The 17,500-nt window shown below is 33.3% G+C and overlaps 1 protein-coding gene across 4 annotated transcripts in view; it reads right to left on the reverse strand.

Annotated features, from left to right (window-relative positions):
• Positions 1-17,500, reverse strand: part of LOC135217918 (uncharacterized) — a 513,768-nt gene that overhangs the window by 457,792 nt on the left and 38,476 nt on the right. For 2 of the 4 annotated variants that reach the window (XM_064254003.1, XM_064254005.1), the window contains exons 2-3: positions 2,912-2,952; positions 1-532 (exon numbers count right to left, since the gene is read on the reverse strand). The exon at positions 1-532 is cut by the window's left edge and continues 50 nt beyond it. In XM_064254003.1, coding sequence (XP_064110073.1) covers positions 1-2 — 2 coding nt within the window. In that variant the 5' untranslated portion in view covers positions 3-532; positions 2,912-2,952. Of the gene's footprint in view, positions 533-2,698; positions 2,880-2,911; positions 2,953-17,500 lie in introns of those variants that run through there. The other 2 variants (XM_064254006.1, XM_064254004.1) reach the window with 2 other exon arrangements.

Below are 17,500 nucleotides of genomic sequence, written 5' to 3' on the forward strand. Positions count from 1 at the left end.
ATTATGAAGGCGCCGGATGGAAAAATGGAACCGCCTCAAGTCGCTTTCTTAAGCAGTTTTCCAGGGACTTTTTATTCTCCTTTGGGGAGAAGGGAGGGAGGGTAAAGTGGAGGGGGGAGCGGGGTGGGGGTGGGGGAGGGGTTCCTGACGACGTCGCTGAAGTCGCTGGTGCCGCCAACGACGACGAATTATTCGTTTCACAAAGAGCCGTTACAGTTTAGATTCTGGCCACCGCGACGTCCGTCATCTTTTTCTCTTTTGCTGTTTCACTCTATCCCACTTTCTCTCTTGCTTTCGCGCAAGTCCGTCGGGAATGATCTTATTTTTTCACTTCGTTCATTCTGTGTATCTCAGTCTTCCGTTCTTAGAGAGGTTTAGCTTCCATATTGTAGTTTATTTTCCGTAGTTCACTATTTTTCTTTCGCTTCGACACAACACACTCACAATGTCATCATTAGTCCATCATTACCAACTATTTTTCTCGGCGGAGTCTTTATCAAACAAGTAATGTATTGCTTCAATCTATGGATATCTAGACAAAATACAGACACAGTTAAGAAACGTATAAAATTCAGGTCTCTCGTAATTTTTTTCAAAATATAAAAGGCATTCTAAAAAAGATTTTGGATTCACATATATTAAGTCTACAGTATTTTCCCCCCGTCTATTACAATTTCCTATATTTTATTCTTAAATTACTGGTGGCACTTTTTACTGATAACGTTTTTACTAAGGCGATTTATTGCCTACCCTTACTTTTTCCCCTTTTGGTTTTTTTCTCCTAAGAAAACCAGAATATATATTGTTCCCTTTTTCTCGAGGTCTATTTTTTTAAAGAGTAGCAGAAGGAAGGTTTATTCTCGGGAAATTTTCTGTTGTAGGTTTTTGTTTCACCCAAAATAACCTAAATTTCTTTTCCCCTTAACAAATGATCAGTTTTTGGTCACGTTATATATTTTGGGAAATTCAAGATTTGTTCATTAGCTGAGTGGATAAATAGAGAGAGCGAGAGAGAGATGAGAGAGAGAGAGAGAGAGAGAGAGAGAGAGATTGAGAGAGAGAGAGGAGAGGAGGAGGAGGAGGTAGGAGGAGAGGATGAGAGGAGGAGGAGGAAAGGAGGCAGGAGGAGATGAGAGATTGAGAGGAGGAGAGAGGAAGGAAGGAGGAGGATGGAGGAGGAGAGATAAGAGAGAGAAGAGAGAGAGAGAGAGAGAGAGAGAGAGAGAGCTCTGCCTGGTAGAATTAATTCAGGGTGTCTTGAGACTGTTAACAATAGCCTTCCAGCTTTTATTACTTTTTCTCCGACATTTCTTTTTTCCTTCCTTCCTAATTCTTTCTTACGCCAAAAACCTGAGTTGTATACCAATGGAGCTTATTTCTTTATAAACCTTTTGGGAAAGCGAGAGGGGGTTCTAATATTAACACGGGAATAAAAAAAAATATCTCATAAGTATTTCCCTTAAATTCGTCTTTTCATTTATTCACATGTTGCTCTTGCAAACAGGTTATTTAAAAATGGTTCGGTACTTTTACGAAATATCCCCGAACTCCAGGTAACTTATTGTTTCTCTGAATCAAAAAAATAAAAAAACAAGAATTTATCAGGATATGAATAAAAGATTACCGAAGGGAAAAAAACAACAAAAAAGTCAATGCTTTAAGTATTAAACCTTTGAGCTTCCTCTGAAGATTTGCAAAGTCTCAGCGCAAAATTTCCCTAAGGACCCAGAGGAAATAGGGAAAAAAATAAAAATGTTAGAAAACGAAAGACTGAAAAATAGAGTAAAATATTCCCCGGAGAGGAAGATCTAAAGGTATCTCGAAGATTTCTCCGGAAAGGAATTTTTTTTAAAGACGTTGGGAAAGCCTCGACTTTTGGCGCACCCTTTGCGAATTAATTCCGGAATAGGATGATCTCGTGCCATCCTCGTCGTCCGGGTTAAGCCGGGCAACTTTGGGACTCGAGCTCCCTCGTTTTGTTTTTGTTTACCTTTCTTCTTTCTTCTTCTTCTTCTTCTTGGCAGAACTAATGAAGAATTCTTAGAGCCAGTTCCACACAGGGTGACAATTACTTCCTCGCTTCTTTGTGCGATGTTTTGAAACCATTTGTTTGTTTGGCTTTACGAAGTTTTTTGAAGTTTACCTCAAGGTTTTTTTTTATGTGAATTGTTTCCACAGTTTGCGCCTAATTAGGGTTTGCATTCTTTGATTTCTCTTCTTCAAGAACTAAATATAACGAGTAAAATTAATTTTTTTTTTTTTATTACGAAACCTATGTTTTCGTTCGGAAAAGTAGATACAGTTTTCTGAAAAATTAAACAATAAACATTTTTCCTTCGGAAAAGTAAATATAATTTGAACAGCAGAGTTTTCTACTCCCTATTGATTTCTTTCCAGGGAATTGTTGAAGGGAGTCCATGAGTTTAAGTTTCGAGTTTGGCAGTTAAGTCGATACAAAATCGATTACTTCATTAATATTTCAAAATCACACAGCACTTTCCGAGAACTACGACACAGATGAATTCGCTGAGCTGAAATATTCATACAAGTTTATAAGCTTCCTCTGTATAATTCATCGCGACTTACACGGTCTCTTTGTGCACGTTTAACCCATATTCAGTACTACCGAACTGTTTAGTCGTTAAACGTAAGTAGTTTACGTAACTTGAGTAATGCAGGGAGGATTTCTACCACTTACTTGACTTTCATTGACGCCAAACTTCGTCTTTAAAGTAACTTACTGAAAATAACACTCGGATAAGTTCCTTTATTTATACTCTGTTGAGTTCACTTGTTTTTCACGAAGCCAGCTAATTCAAACGGTCCCAAAGGTTCATAGAATATAAGAGTTATCCATCACAAGTCTTTGTCTTTAAGAGTTGCTGGTCCTTATAATAAAAAAATCACTCACAATATGATCACAGAAGACTGTTTTTTAATGCTGTTCGCATCCTGAAAAAGAAGAAAAGATAGTTTACATCAGTGACAATAAATAATTGCTGTAGAATATACAATATACAGATTGCAATAATAATAATAATAATAATAATAATAATATAATAATAATAATAATAATAATAATAATAATAATAATAATATAATAATATTATTATTATTATTATTATTATTATTATTATTATTATTATTATTATTATTATTATTATTATTATTATTATTAAGCGATGAGAAATATTATTTTCAAGGTGGTTGCTTAAATCAAAAGACACATGCAATTTTCTTCGAAAACTAAATCATAAAAAATTGACGAGCGGCTCTACAACACACACACACACACACACACACACACACACACACACACACACACACACACATATAATGTATATATATATATATATATATATATATATATATATATATATATATATATATATATATATATATATATATATAGATATATATATATATCTGTCAAAAACCAAGAACAAATAAAACTAAGATAAACAGACTAAAGCCGTTACAATTTAAATACTCACTACATATAAGGTTCATATAAATTCCAATTAGTAATCCTTCCCCTTATATAAACAAATGAGAAATCGAGTCTCCTTCACCTACCCGTGACCTCTTTTTTTAAACCTCTCTTCAACCTTCTAATCCCCTTTTTTAGATTCATTAACGTCTATTAAATATCAATTTCGTCCCATACATTTCACAGTACATGAGCGTGAGAGATCACCATCACAGGTGTCAAAAGATGGAGGATTCGTGTGGGTCACAAATTTAAAACTTTCGCTCGATCTGTTTCGAGGGGTTTTCTGTTCGTATTAGGGACAGCCTTCGGTAAGATGATCCAGTGATTCCAGGAAAAGACGTAATTATAAGAATCTTTCCTATATTTCCAGAAAGTAGAGAGCCTGAAGTGATACTGCGTAGAAGCAGTTTTACGTGGTGACGATAGTGTAGCTTTCAGGCGCCAGGTGTTGAAAATATTCCCTAAGGATGCGTCCGCACTACAGTAAAACATGTCGTAAAACATGTCGGAAACTTATCGCATACGTATCACATGCAAGTTGACAACCCGTCCACGACAATAATTGGATAACGAATCATTGGGAAATTTTGCATAATCGAATGAAGCTCTCTAAGGACAATCGCATTTAACCTGTTGGTGATGTGTTTGCGACAAGTTGCAAAAACGTGTTTGCTGCGTGTTTTACTGACGTAAATGTGAGTTGTAAAAAACAGGAAAAAAGTATTCATATTTTGATTAAGACTATTTTATCAGTTAAAGTGTTTAGATGTTTATTTCTATTAGGTAGAAACATTTGTTGCCTAAAAGCCGATTAGTAAGTAAACAATGACCTATATGGATGGACTTCCTGTTGCCAACAATGTTGGATGTGAGTCAAGAGAATCAAATATTTAATGTGATGTTGGTACGAAAGGTATTAAGCTTTCAGTGTTTCAATGGTGAGCAAGTATTCTCAAAATCCTAGGCAATGTTCCAAGATATATAAATAAAAAAAAGGAAATCAGAACATCTCTATGTGAGGATAATGCTGCTAGGAATAGCAATGATTTCTGATTGTCCCTAGACTCGTAAATGTTGGAAAAAAAAAACACACACACACACAGTAATTGGGGATTTGTGGTAGCTCATCATATCTAGAATTTATAGTATTTGAAGGCTAGTATTGCAAGTAGCCCGAATACCAGCCAGAGAGAACATTCCGTAAGTGCAAAGGGTCACACTCAACAGATAAAGGTGAAAAGGGGTATACTTTGAAGCTGACGGACCCTACGGTTTTGGTAATGGAAAAGAGCAATGAGATCATTTCCAGCCCACACCAGAAAATCACAGTATTCGACATAAATAATGCTTATATAGTTAAGCATCAAAGTTGTGCTTGCAATACTAACTATAAATATAGAGATATAAACGGAGATGAAACACAAAACAAGTAGAATAGACAAAGAAATGGGTCAGATCACTGAACAAAAACGTTAAAAAAAGAAAATAAATCCGAGAATGGATGAAAAGGTAATGGACCTACAAACTAGACAATGCATATCCGAAGTAAAAAAAAAAAGCACATCAAACAGATAAATCAACAAGCCGATAAACAAAAGGAACGAATGGATATAAAGGAGAAATAAAGAGAGAGAGAGAGAGAGAGAGAGAGAGAGAGAGAGAGAGAGAGAGAGAGAGAGAGGCCCATTTACGTTGTTTGTGAAGGGGCTAGAAAGACAATGGCACTTTAGCATTAAACATCGACAGAAAGAGGTCCTTTTCATAACACCGAAGAAAAGCGAGGAGCAACGACACAATGCAAAGGGGACATTTATCGACTAGGATCGTGAGGCCTAACGCTCACATCCTTCTGCTTCCTGAAAGGGGATTCAACCCATCCACCGTCTGTCTCTCGATGACGTTTCATAGCCATCTCTTGATGTGGAAATTATAAAGGCTGCCAAATGATGCCAAATAATAAAAAATAAAAATCTTATTTGATTTAACCAGATTTACGGCTCTCAAACGTAGCCCCATCAGGGCTGGAATCGCCGGGCCATTCACGGTCGGGCAATAGGGGCTTAGCGAAGGATCTTTGGTCGGTCCTGATCCATCTGGAACCGGGAACGCCTTTCAATGAAGCCAATCCAGGCGGGATTATGACGGGAAGGAGCGTAAACTTCAGCTTTTGACGGTGAATGGGTGACACTGAGTCCATTTATATTTCGGAGCGGACGGAAAATCTCGTCCCATTCTGTGAAATAACATGACTTGAAGAAGATCATTAAGGCTGGTTTTATTAAAAGGGGCCGGTTGTTGTGAAGGGGAATTTAGTCTTTTATTGCCAACACTCCCTTTTAGGGAGAAATGCTCAAGCAATACAATGCCTTTGTAAAGACCTTGCAATCACTTACACACACGAATATATGTATATATATATATATATATATATATATATATATATATATATAATATCTATATATATAAAACTGTTAAATATATTCTGTTAAAACAGAATTCCATCTAATAAAAGGAACCCCATAAAAAAGTAAAATTGCAGAAATACTATTTTTCTGAGAACAAACTGTTTCTGTCTCTTCAGAGAAATAGTTTGCTCTTCGAAATAGAGCATTTACTTTCTACATTTTGGGGTTTTATGGCCTCCTTCTAGTTCATATAGTATACATATGTATATAGATATATATATATATATATATATATATATATATATATATATATATATATATATATATATACATATATTGTAATCATTTTATCATTTAAATCACTTGCAGGTTTCCAGAGAGATATATATGACAATTTCTTGTATCCAAATTTAAAGTATTCAAACCCCACCTTAAGACTTATAATTTTTTTTTTTGTTTGCTTTCTAATCCATGACTTTCTTAACTGGAATCATGATTATTCACTTACAGACTTTCATTGTTATCCTAACTTTTCTATCATACATTGCACGTTATGTTCTTACTACAGTCAGTTGCCTAATTGCGTATTTTTACTACATAAAAAGTTTTATCATAATTTACGTAGTTTTGCGGTTTAATGAGGATTCAATGCACATAACGTGTTTGTTTTCATAGGAGGTGCCCTCGTTGGGCAAACGCCTAGTGTATGCTCAAAATGCAAACCTCCTTAGTAATTGCTTTTGTAGACAATGATGTTCATATCTTGGACTCGTTTTTTTTTTATGTTTACTAGTGTTGACCAAATCTGAATTTTCGACATTTCTTTATATTCAATTATGTCTGTGCCATAAGAAACCCATTCTTCCTAAATTTATTATTATTATTATTCCGTAGATGAAATCTTTTCATGTGTAACAAGCACTCACGGGTCACTGACTTGATATTCAAGCTTCCAAAGAATAAGGTGTTCACTCATTAGGAGTAAGAGGAAGTAAAGAGGAACATAGAAAGAAGAGTTCACACTTATCAAAAAAAAAAAAAAAAAAAAATAAATAAATAAATAAATAAATATGAAGATCTAACATCAAGGGTTACTAGAAATTATAAAAATTTATTTTTATGAAACGTTCTTATCTAAGCCCAAATGCTTCCTAAAGTAACCAGTATTTTAGCACAGAAAATATGTACCAACATATTTTCTGTGCTAAAATACTGGTTACTGTAGGAAGCTTGTATATTAAATGTAAACGTTTAATCCTTCTATATGCGTATTTGTTAATAGGTCTATATCAGGCCTAATGGCAAATGGCTAAGAAATGCTTGTTGTCAGAGCAGCTTTAGTCATTAAACACAAGCACTTGATTCTTCTACAGGTCGATTTGTTAATAAACTTATAGCAGGCCTATAAAAACATCTGAAAATCATTTTTGTTATAACAGGCTTATTCAATATATACAAAAGTTTGATTCTTCTGTTTTGATTGATTGATTGAATATGAAATTTAGGCCAAAGGCCAAGCACTGGGACCAATGAGGTCATTCAGCGCTTAAACGGAAATTGATAGTATAAGGTTACAAAGGCGTAACAGGAGGAAAACCTCGCAGCTGCACTATGAATCAAGAGGGTGGAAAGTAAGGTGGAGGAAAGAGAATATGAAAGGAGGTACAGGAAAAGGAACGAAGGGGGTTGCAGCTAGGGGCCGATTCTTCAGTAGGCCTATGTGTTAAGATGCCTATAGCAGGTCTGTAAACAACATCTAAAAACGTTTGTTGTTTGTTCCTATAAGAGGTTTGCTAATTAATACAAGGGTTAGATGTTTCTATACGCATAACAAACGTCTTTGACGAAGTTTGTTCTTCCCTTCAAATCCAACCTACCAAGTTACCTCTCGGTATCAGTCTCGTTTTAATCTTGTTTGGCGAAGTTTACAAGCTGTTCCCAAACACTGTTTGAGAACTGTTTGCAAACAGTTTGCCAAGTTTAATGTCCAGGCCAGATCTCAATTTCCCTGAAGACCTACGAGCGTTTCTGAGATATTTCTTGTTATTACTGTTACAGATGTTACAGGTGGTGCTATTCTTACTGCAACACCAACAACAACAACAACAAAAACAACAACAATAATAATAATAATAATAATAATAATAATAATAATAATAATAATAATAATAATAATAATAATAATAATAATAATAATAATAACAACAATAATAATAATAATAATAATAATAATAATAATAATAATAATAATAATAATAATAATAATAATAATAATAATAATAATAATAATAATAAGGGTGCGATAAAAATAATGATGACGAACAAAGAAGACAACCTTCAATATATATACTATATATATATATATATATATATATATATATATATATATATATATATATATATATATATGTATATATATATATATGTATGTATGTATATGTATGTATGTATGTATGATATATATGTATATATATAATAAATAGATATATACGCACGTGAGAGAGAGAGAGAGAGACGAGATGAGAGAGAGAGAGAGAGAGCAGTGAAGATGTTTTTTTAAACCGGCGGAAGAAGCAATACACAATTACCTTAAGAATTATAAATAGAGTAAGATATTCGTACATATGGAAACTTAACTATCAATCATCTGTTTTCATGTATAGTTCCTAATTAATTATTTTCTCTCAATTTACAGAGACAAATACAATCTAGCACAAAGAGGATCTTAAGAATATTTACGAGTGAACATGCACTAATTAAATTTATAAACAGTCCAAGTAAATATGCAATCGTTATTATTATGATTTCTGATGAGAGAGAGAGAGAGAGAGAGAGAGAGAGAGAGAGAGAGAGAGAGAGAGAGAGAGAGAGAGAGAGAGAGAGTAAATATTATTAGTAAAAACGCAACGAAATGTGTTCTATAAACAACAATATTTTCTAATTTAGCTCAGTGGCTCCAACCATCCCGTTATGTAATAACAATAACTGGGGTAAAAAAAAAAAATTATTAATCAGCGGTGTCCCGTTGACAGGTGCGTAATTGTTCTATAGTTTTATATAAAAACGAATTTCACGGGTCGTCTATTTTATTGCATATTTGCATCTAATGCGCGAATAATCAATGTGCAATGTTCTCTCATTCAAAATTTAATCACATTGTTCTGCATTACAAAAATATTATATTCGGCCACACATTACAATCTCTGCCAATTAAGAGAGGAATTTGTTTATTTTTTAATTGATAAATACTTTTTTTTATTTAAATTAGAATAAAAAATTTAGTGCATATTGTTAAAACTCTTATCTATCTTATAAATTGTTTTTTTATATTTGAATTTTTTGGTTATATAAATAGTTTTTAATTTAAATTTGAATAATCACTATTGTTTATATTGCGTAAAACTCACCTATGTATATCTCTAAACCGTGTTTTATCTTGAAATAAAGAATTGTGTCTACTTCATAGTAAGGTAAATAATCTTTTATTTACTGTCCAATACACTCATTTCCAGTTTTTTTTTTATAAATAAAATTCAATAAAAGTTGATGTTTATCACTGACTAGCTTACATGGCCGAGCCGAATAATTTCCATTTGAACATCGTATCAGCAAGATAGATTCATATAATTCCTTTATTGTAATTCGACCCCACTGATCAAATACTGACAATATTAAACGCGATATTTTCATCTGATTTGATTTTAGTGCGATGATTTTGATACAGCAATAATGTTTGAATATCAAATTCGTCTTTTTTTCGCTTTTTTTTTCTCAAAAATCAGAAATGACTTTCATATGCGAATCAAAAGTTACAGGGTAGATGTTAAATAACAGAAAAGCATTATTATTAAAAGCGATATTTTGATCTGATTTGATTTGATACAACAATAATGTTTAAATATTAGAATTGTTCTTATTATGCTCTTTATGTAATAATTCAGAAACGGCTTTCACATTTGTTTCAAAAGTCAGAGGGTAAATGTTGCAACAACTGTTAAATATTAGAAAAGCTTTATAAAGAAACACGACATTTTGATCAGAATTTTTTCAAATGTACGAGGAATACGATACAACAATAATATATAAATACTTTAAAAAAAACCTTTTTGACCAAGAAATAAGTAATTGCTTTCACATTTGACTCAAAAGTTAGAGGATGGATGTTGCAACAATTGTTATTCAAGTTTTCAGAAAAAACGATTTTGGCGAAAAACAAAGGATATGTGGCATTTTATCCTAAGAGGAGAATGGGCTTATTCTAACGTATTTTTCCTTGCGTTTCTTAAAGCTAAAACTCTCTGCTTACATGAGGTTGTTTTTGTATTGTTTTTGTTTACCTGCATAGATACGAAAAATATGTATAAACTCAGTTATACGTGTACGTGCTGGGAAAATTCAACGTAGGGTTAGAGAACAACTCTGAGATATTGTTCGGATATATATATTATATTTATATATATATATATATATAATATATAATATATATATATATATAAATATACATATAATATATATATCTATATATATATATAGTAGTATATATATATATTATATATATATATATATACTATATAATATATATATATATATATATAATATATATATATATATAATATATATATATATATATAATATATATATATATATATTATATATATATATATCTATATATATATATATATATATCTATATATATATATATATATATATAATATATCATATTGTAAAATGTTCCAAAGCCTCAAGAAGCAAACAATTAATGGAAAAGTCTGGTATTACGTAGCTGACAATTCTGAAAAACAAACAAAAACAACGTCGGGAAAATTTATCGAATGTGGGAAATAGTGGTAATGATAACTGAATAAAAACATTTCGAACCCAATTAGAAAGACCTTTTAATTTGTATTTTTTACGCAGAGAGAGAGAGAGAGAGAGAGAGAGAGAGAGAGAGAGAGAGAGAGAGAGAGAGAGAGTTATTCTACGTGCTGGTATGAAAAACATCTTTGATTAACCCATTTTTTCTCGGTAATTCCTGAAAATTACGCTGCTATTATTTTGTCCGTATTTCTCTTGACAAATTCCTGACTCGGGATTAGGATGAATGTGTCCTGTAATTTCGCCAGGGCAATTTTAAGATGAATTTTGAAGCAGGAGAGTTATAAATTCCGTGTTAAAATAATTGCTTACGTAACCTACAGTTACGAGAAAAAGACGGCTTTTCATATCTGTTCCTTATCCTATTGAGGATGATTACAATTAACGTTCCTGGTTCAGGTCTCTTGACTTCACATACAATCATAAACAAACATACACACACATACACACACACACTCATACTTATAAGTTTGTGCTTTGCAGATAATAAGAAAAGCCTGTAGCATTTCTTTTATTATATTATTGAGGTAGATTTGAATTGACGTGCCTGGCTCGGTTCCCTTGACTTCACACACAAACACACAACACAAACATGCTTGTGTTGTCTAGGAAATAGCAACACCACACACAAACACGCACACATACAAACATGCTTGTGCCGTCTAGAAAATAGCAACACACGGTAGCATTATTTTCTTTATCCTTCGAAGTTTATTTGAATTGACGTGCCTTTTTTTTTTTTTTGTTTTTTTTTTACCTCACACGCAATCGCACAAACACACACAAACACGTCTGTGCTGTCCAGAAAATAGCACAACACTGTAGCGCTGATGCCATGCAATTTTCATTGACTTTGTCCGCTAATTTGTACAAAGGCTTCAAAGTGTTTCAGATAATGTATTCCGACTAAATACTAAATCATAACTGATTTGATTCTGACCCAGTTTCCTCTAAAGGCTCTCGCGCTATATTCCGTTAGGTCATGAATATTAAATGTTAACAGAGTATAGTTGCAAGTCAGGTGATCCCTAATTCATAAGCAAATGTAACGGAAAATATCTTTCAGTCGTTATATACCATAAATCATTCTTGAGGTAGGGATATATAAAAATCCGGATATGAATATGAAACTATTTACCCTTGTATTTGTATGTAACTCTATACGTTTTGTCTGACTTTTTTTCTGATTACCAGAATTTATAACCTGTTACTGAATTAATTGAATTAGCTTGGCAAATATTTGTTCATGCAATTTAACTTGATATGCAAACAGCGTTGACCGACTGGTAGAGAAGATTAACATCAATTTAAAAAAGACAAAAGCAATGACAACTATAAATGAATAACAATGACAAATAGGAAGCTAAAGTCATATGATATCTATTGGTTAAAAATAACTTCTTCTTTTTTAATCTTGGGCTGCACAAACCACACGCAGCAAATAACAGATTCTTGTTTATTTCAGCGGAAAGAAAATTCCCACAAAATGTATTGCAAAGAGCTGTGCAGTTGAAAGATGCAATAAATTTTTCAGGAGTAATTTAGGAGAGACTGCATTAAATCAGCATTAAAAAAAAGAACCCCAGGAAAAATGCGAACATGTTATGCCTTGTATTGCAGCCTGATCCCAGCATAAATTACGTTTGCAACCTCATAGGTAAACACACCAATACATACGCGAGCGCTCACATGTATAAAGAAGCAGACACTGACACACACACACACAAGCGCGCGCGTACACACACACACACACTCAATCTATATATATACATATATATATATATATATATATATATATATATATATATATATATATATATATATATATATATATATGTCTGTGTGTGCGCGCGCTTATATATATATGTATATATGTATGCATGTATAATATCCATATATTTTATATATAGATAAATAAATAAATATATATATATCTATATATATATATATATATATATATATATATATATATATATGTAGATATATATGTAGATATATACATATATATATATATATATATATATATATATATATATATATATTATAATATATATATATCTACGTATATATATATATATATATATATATATATATATATATATATATATATATATATATATATATATACACACACACACGTACATATTCGATTACGTGTCCTTAAATATGAAGCTATATTTCATCAACACGTATTATTCAGTTAAACACACACACACACACACACGCGCCCTAACATCATTTACCAAAATACACGAACGGCTCGAGACACGGCCGCAGAGTTATATGCGTAAAAAAAGAAAATGCGAATCGTTAACAGAGGAGGAAAAATAATACCGTATCCTTAAATACAATCTCGAGTGAGTAAGGAGGATCCCAAGAGGCTCGTTCTCCTCCCTATTGCCGAACTAATTACGAGATTCAACGCTACAACCTTCCGCAACTTCCCAAGATCCTCCTCCTCCTCCTCCTCCTTTCTCCTCCTCCTCTTCCCCTCCTCCTTCCTTTCTCCTCCTCCTCTCCTCCTCCTCCTCCTCGCAGCAGCAGTAGCAGCATCGCGTTTGAGACTGAAGGAGTCCCAAGTGAAGTCTGGCCTTTTATGCATTTCGTCAAGAGGCAAAGCTACTTAACACATTCATCTCCCTCGTTAGCGTTTCAGACTCTCTCTATCTCTCTCTCTCTCTCTCTCTCTCTCTCTCTCTCTCTCTCTCTCTCTCTCTCTCTCTGTAACTTTCTCTTTTTGTCTGAATTTTGCTTATCTCATTTATTATTATAATAATTTCACATCATAGTTACTTTTGGGATAGTTTATATTCAAGTGTATAAACACACATACATACACACATACATATATATATATATCTATATATATAATATATATATATAATATACATACGTATATATACACATATACATGTGTGTGTTAATACATGTGCAAAATATAACTGTTTTTCAAACAATATATTATCTCTCTTAAAAGGGGATGACTTTGACAAAAACAAAGTAATATTCACTCTCACATTCATACTTGAACGTGGTATACACAGGAGGTTTATCAACAGCAAGTCATAAATCCTTACGCACAGTTTCTAAGTCTTTTACCAGCCTATTGTCGTTCATTTCTGTCCACATGATAGAATTGACAGACCGTCTTCAAATGCTCTTGTCTATCCTTTCTCCTGTGTTATGATTCTTGCAAATTCCACTTATCTCCCCATTTCTCTGTCTATGAGTTATTCTTACGTCACATATACAATTAAAACACTACAACTGTGACAGGCTTCTTTATCTCACTACCAATCTCGGCTTCCAAAACCAATTCAAATCTCTTCCAACCTTTTGCATACGCCCTGTGTCTTCCCTGCTTCACCTGTTCCAAGATGCAGCTCTTGTCGCAGCTTACCAACATTTATTATGTGTATTTTAGAATAACTAAACGAATCGACCATTTTCGGTCTTCCAACATCGAAATTGGCTGCCATTGCTAGTTTTACTTTAAGTTCATAACCTGCGTCTTAATCGTATTTACTATCCCCGATCTTCTCTCATAACAGTTTCTGCAGGTTCTTTACACTAACCCTTAATCATGTGAACCTATACTGTCTTGTCATTTTTATCATCATATCCATTGAGTCTCAGATCCATTTTCACACCAAACAAATCATTCTATGTATACAATTTATAATAAACGATTCACTTCTGTCATAAAAAATGTTAAGCCTTTTCTTGGTATAAAATGCTAAGCTTTTCCAATTTGTTTTCAAACTTCTCACAAATGTAATCTCTCTACAGACGTCTTAATGCAAAATTGACAGTAAAAGGCTTTAAACTGTAAACAAATAAGGAGAGGGAAGAGAAGAGTGTGTTACCAGGATTTACAAGATTTAAAACTCGATTACAAGTGTTCCCAGGATTGAGAGAAAGAAAGGGTCTGGAGATGGAAGTGCTGAGGAGGTCATATGATATAGCTCTTCTCCAGGTAGGTGATTGGTGGTCATTATTTCTATAGGGTTAGTTGCAAGAAGGACTCACCCATTATATCCTCTGTCCAATGAGTTCTTTATATGTTAACACTTTACGCTTTGCTAATGAATGTTACTTCTATGAATTTTATTTTCGTGTGGGCAGGAGCTTTTCAACCTCGGAGGTTTGTCGCGGGTGATCAACTATCTTACGTTGTAAGTGTGATGGCAATGATTCCTTTGCCGATGTGTTCCAATATGCTTATGGAAAAGCGTCACCTGTTTGTCCAATTTAATTTTATTTTCACACTGTAAGGGAATTGATTTACCACAGCTATTCTTCTTGTATTGTGCATGTCGCAAAGGGTGATTCTCATGGTGTATATGCATACATACATGTGTGTATGTGTATATATATATGTGTGTGTTTGTGTGAATGTATATACACACACACACACACACACACATATATATATATATATATATATATATATATATATATATATATATATATATATATATATATATATATATATATATATATATATATATATATATATAAATACGCGTGTCTGTGTGTGTATGTATCCTTAAGTGCAATCCCTATTGCGTGACAATGAAACCCAGCCGGGATCGAAGGGAGAGCGAGCGTACTGGAAAATATGTCGGGTGTCCACAACACTCATAAACATTGTCAACACTTTCCCTTCGAAAAAGGTGTGTGGTTGACCATTACAAAATTCTATTTGTACTGCCACTGCAGTTTTCATACCAGGGAAAAGGTTAATGAAAGGTTCCAGATTGTGAGGGACCCTGGAAAAAAAACCGTTTCCACTCGTTAGAGTTAGTTAACAGAGATTCAGGATTATTGTAATTAAAATTGTATATATAGTTCTGTTGAATGCAAAACTGAATGAGCCGGGTTTTATTTATGTTTCACGCTTATTCTTTTGTGAACGTCAAAATGAAAATTAGAAATTAATTTTGACATTATATGTATTACATTGGAAGTGAAAAAATAACGACAAAATATGCAAATAAGATATAGAAAAAGTAATAACATATTAGTGATAACCAGACACGCAGAATGAAAAGAAATGAACTTGATTATTTCGAAATTCTCCCAAGAAATTCAACATGACAAACAATAAACGAATGAAAGATGAAAGTCACGATCCACGACATTTAAATGAGAAGTGGCTCCAGGAATGTTTAATAAATAGTAAAAGAAGATTCTTTTAGCAACCCCTTACAGTTTTCAAAACGAAATAATAATCAACAGTTCTGGACACCATGGCTGTATAAATATCACTTGTTGGATAGGAAAAAAAAAAAAACCCTTTCATCATTGCCAACTGAATGAGGCACCAACAGTGAGGTTATTGTACATATATTACTGAATATGTGTATAGTTACAAGGAGAAATTTAGGGTATTACGTAACAGAACGCCTACATCAGAGTAATGCGTGTTTTGTTTGTGTCGGAAATGCATTATTCCCATTTAACTTGTATGTGGGAGTACACTGTAGCTCGAGATAATACCCAGTTTAACTTGCTATCCATTTCATAATGCACGAGCGAATATTCTTTAGCATAACAAAACATGGTTAGAAATGTGGTAAATCTCGATGGGTTTGAGAGAGAGAGAGAGAGAGAGAGAGAGAGAGAAGAGAGAGAGAGAGAGAGAGAGATAAGGTATGGTGGATGATTACATAAATTTTAAAGTTACATTTTGGCTTTCAACACATTTTCCTTTTTTTTTTTTTGCTCATATTAAATTACATGTATATCTTCTTGCATAGCACATAACACATATGTATAACGCACTGAACATCAAAACTGTCATTTATGTCACTAGGTGGGCTCAGGTGACAACTCCCATTAGTCCTAATTAATAAACGATGAGACTATAAAAATATATTAGCAGTCCCCATGTTTATTATTTTATATAAATACCAATTGTCCACAAAAGCCGCCTGGCGATATATATATATATATATATATATATATATATATATATATATATATATATATATATATAGTATCCGTATTAGGCTACATTTGCCCTTTTAATATCTCATTCGCTACACCTCAGAATTAATATATTTTCACATATGTTAACCGAACGGGAATATTTTTAGTTGATAATTAATTCGTCGGCTCATGGGCTCGAACCACTGGATCAAGAATTCAAAACGTACAGTGACGCTCTCATGTGTGTATCTACATACATACATACGACTACGTCTCCATGACAAATCCACTCGGGATGCCCCAAATCCGAATTCAACGAGGAAAACAAGAAACCAGATAAAAGAACAAACACAAACTCTCCTGAGGAGGAAGTGGCTTTCGCCTCTCAGAAGTTGTAATAAATAGAATAAGTAAAACAAATGGAAACAGGAAGTCGGGCAATCTAATACCATTTCCTTCAAAGGAAACCACTCGTCAGAGAAGTCTCCTTCGAGTCCTTCGTAACCGGTAAGAGAATATATAAAACAAGGAAAAAATGCACCGAAGTTTCTTCGGTGCAATCGAGTTTCCTTTATAGCTCATAAACAAGGCCATCGAAAATAGATCTAACTTTCGGTGGTCTCCGCTTAATGCTGTATGAGCCGCAGCCCATAATACATTAAACACAGCCCTGTAGTGGCTTGCCCTACGTCGTTGCCAGACGCACGATTACAGCTAACTTTAACCTTGAATAAAATTAAAACTACTAAGGCTAGAGGGCTGCAACTTGGTATGTTTGATGACTGGGGCGTAG

This window comes from Macrobrachium nipponense, chromosome 9, assembly GCF_015104395.2.
Source record: "Macrobrachium nipponense isolate FS-2020 chromosome 9, ASM1510439v2, whole genome shotgun sequence".
Taxonomy (NCBI): Eukaryota; Metazoa; Arthropoda; class Malacostraca; order Decapoda; family Palaemonidae; genus Macrobrachium; species Macrobrachium nipponense.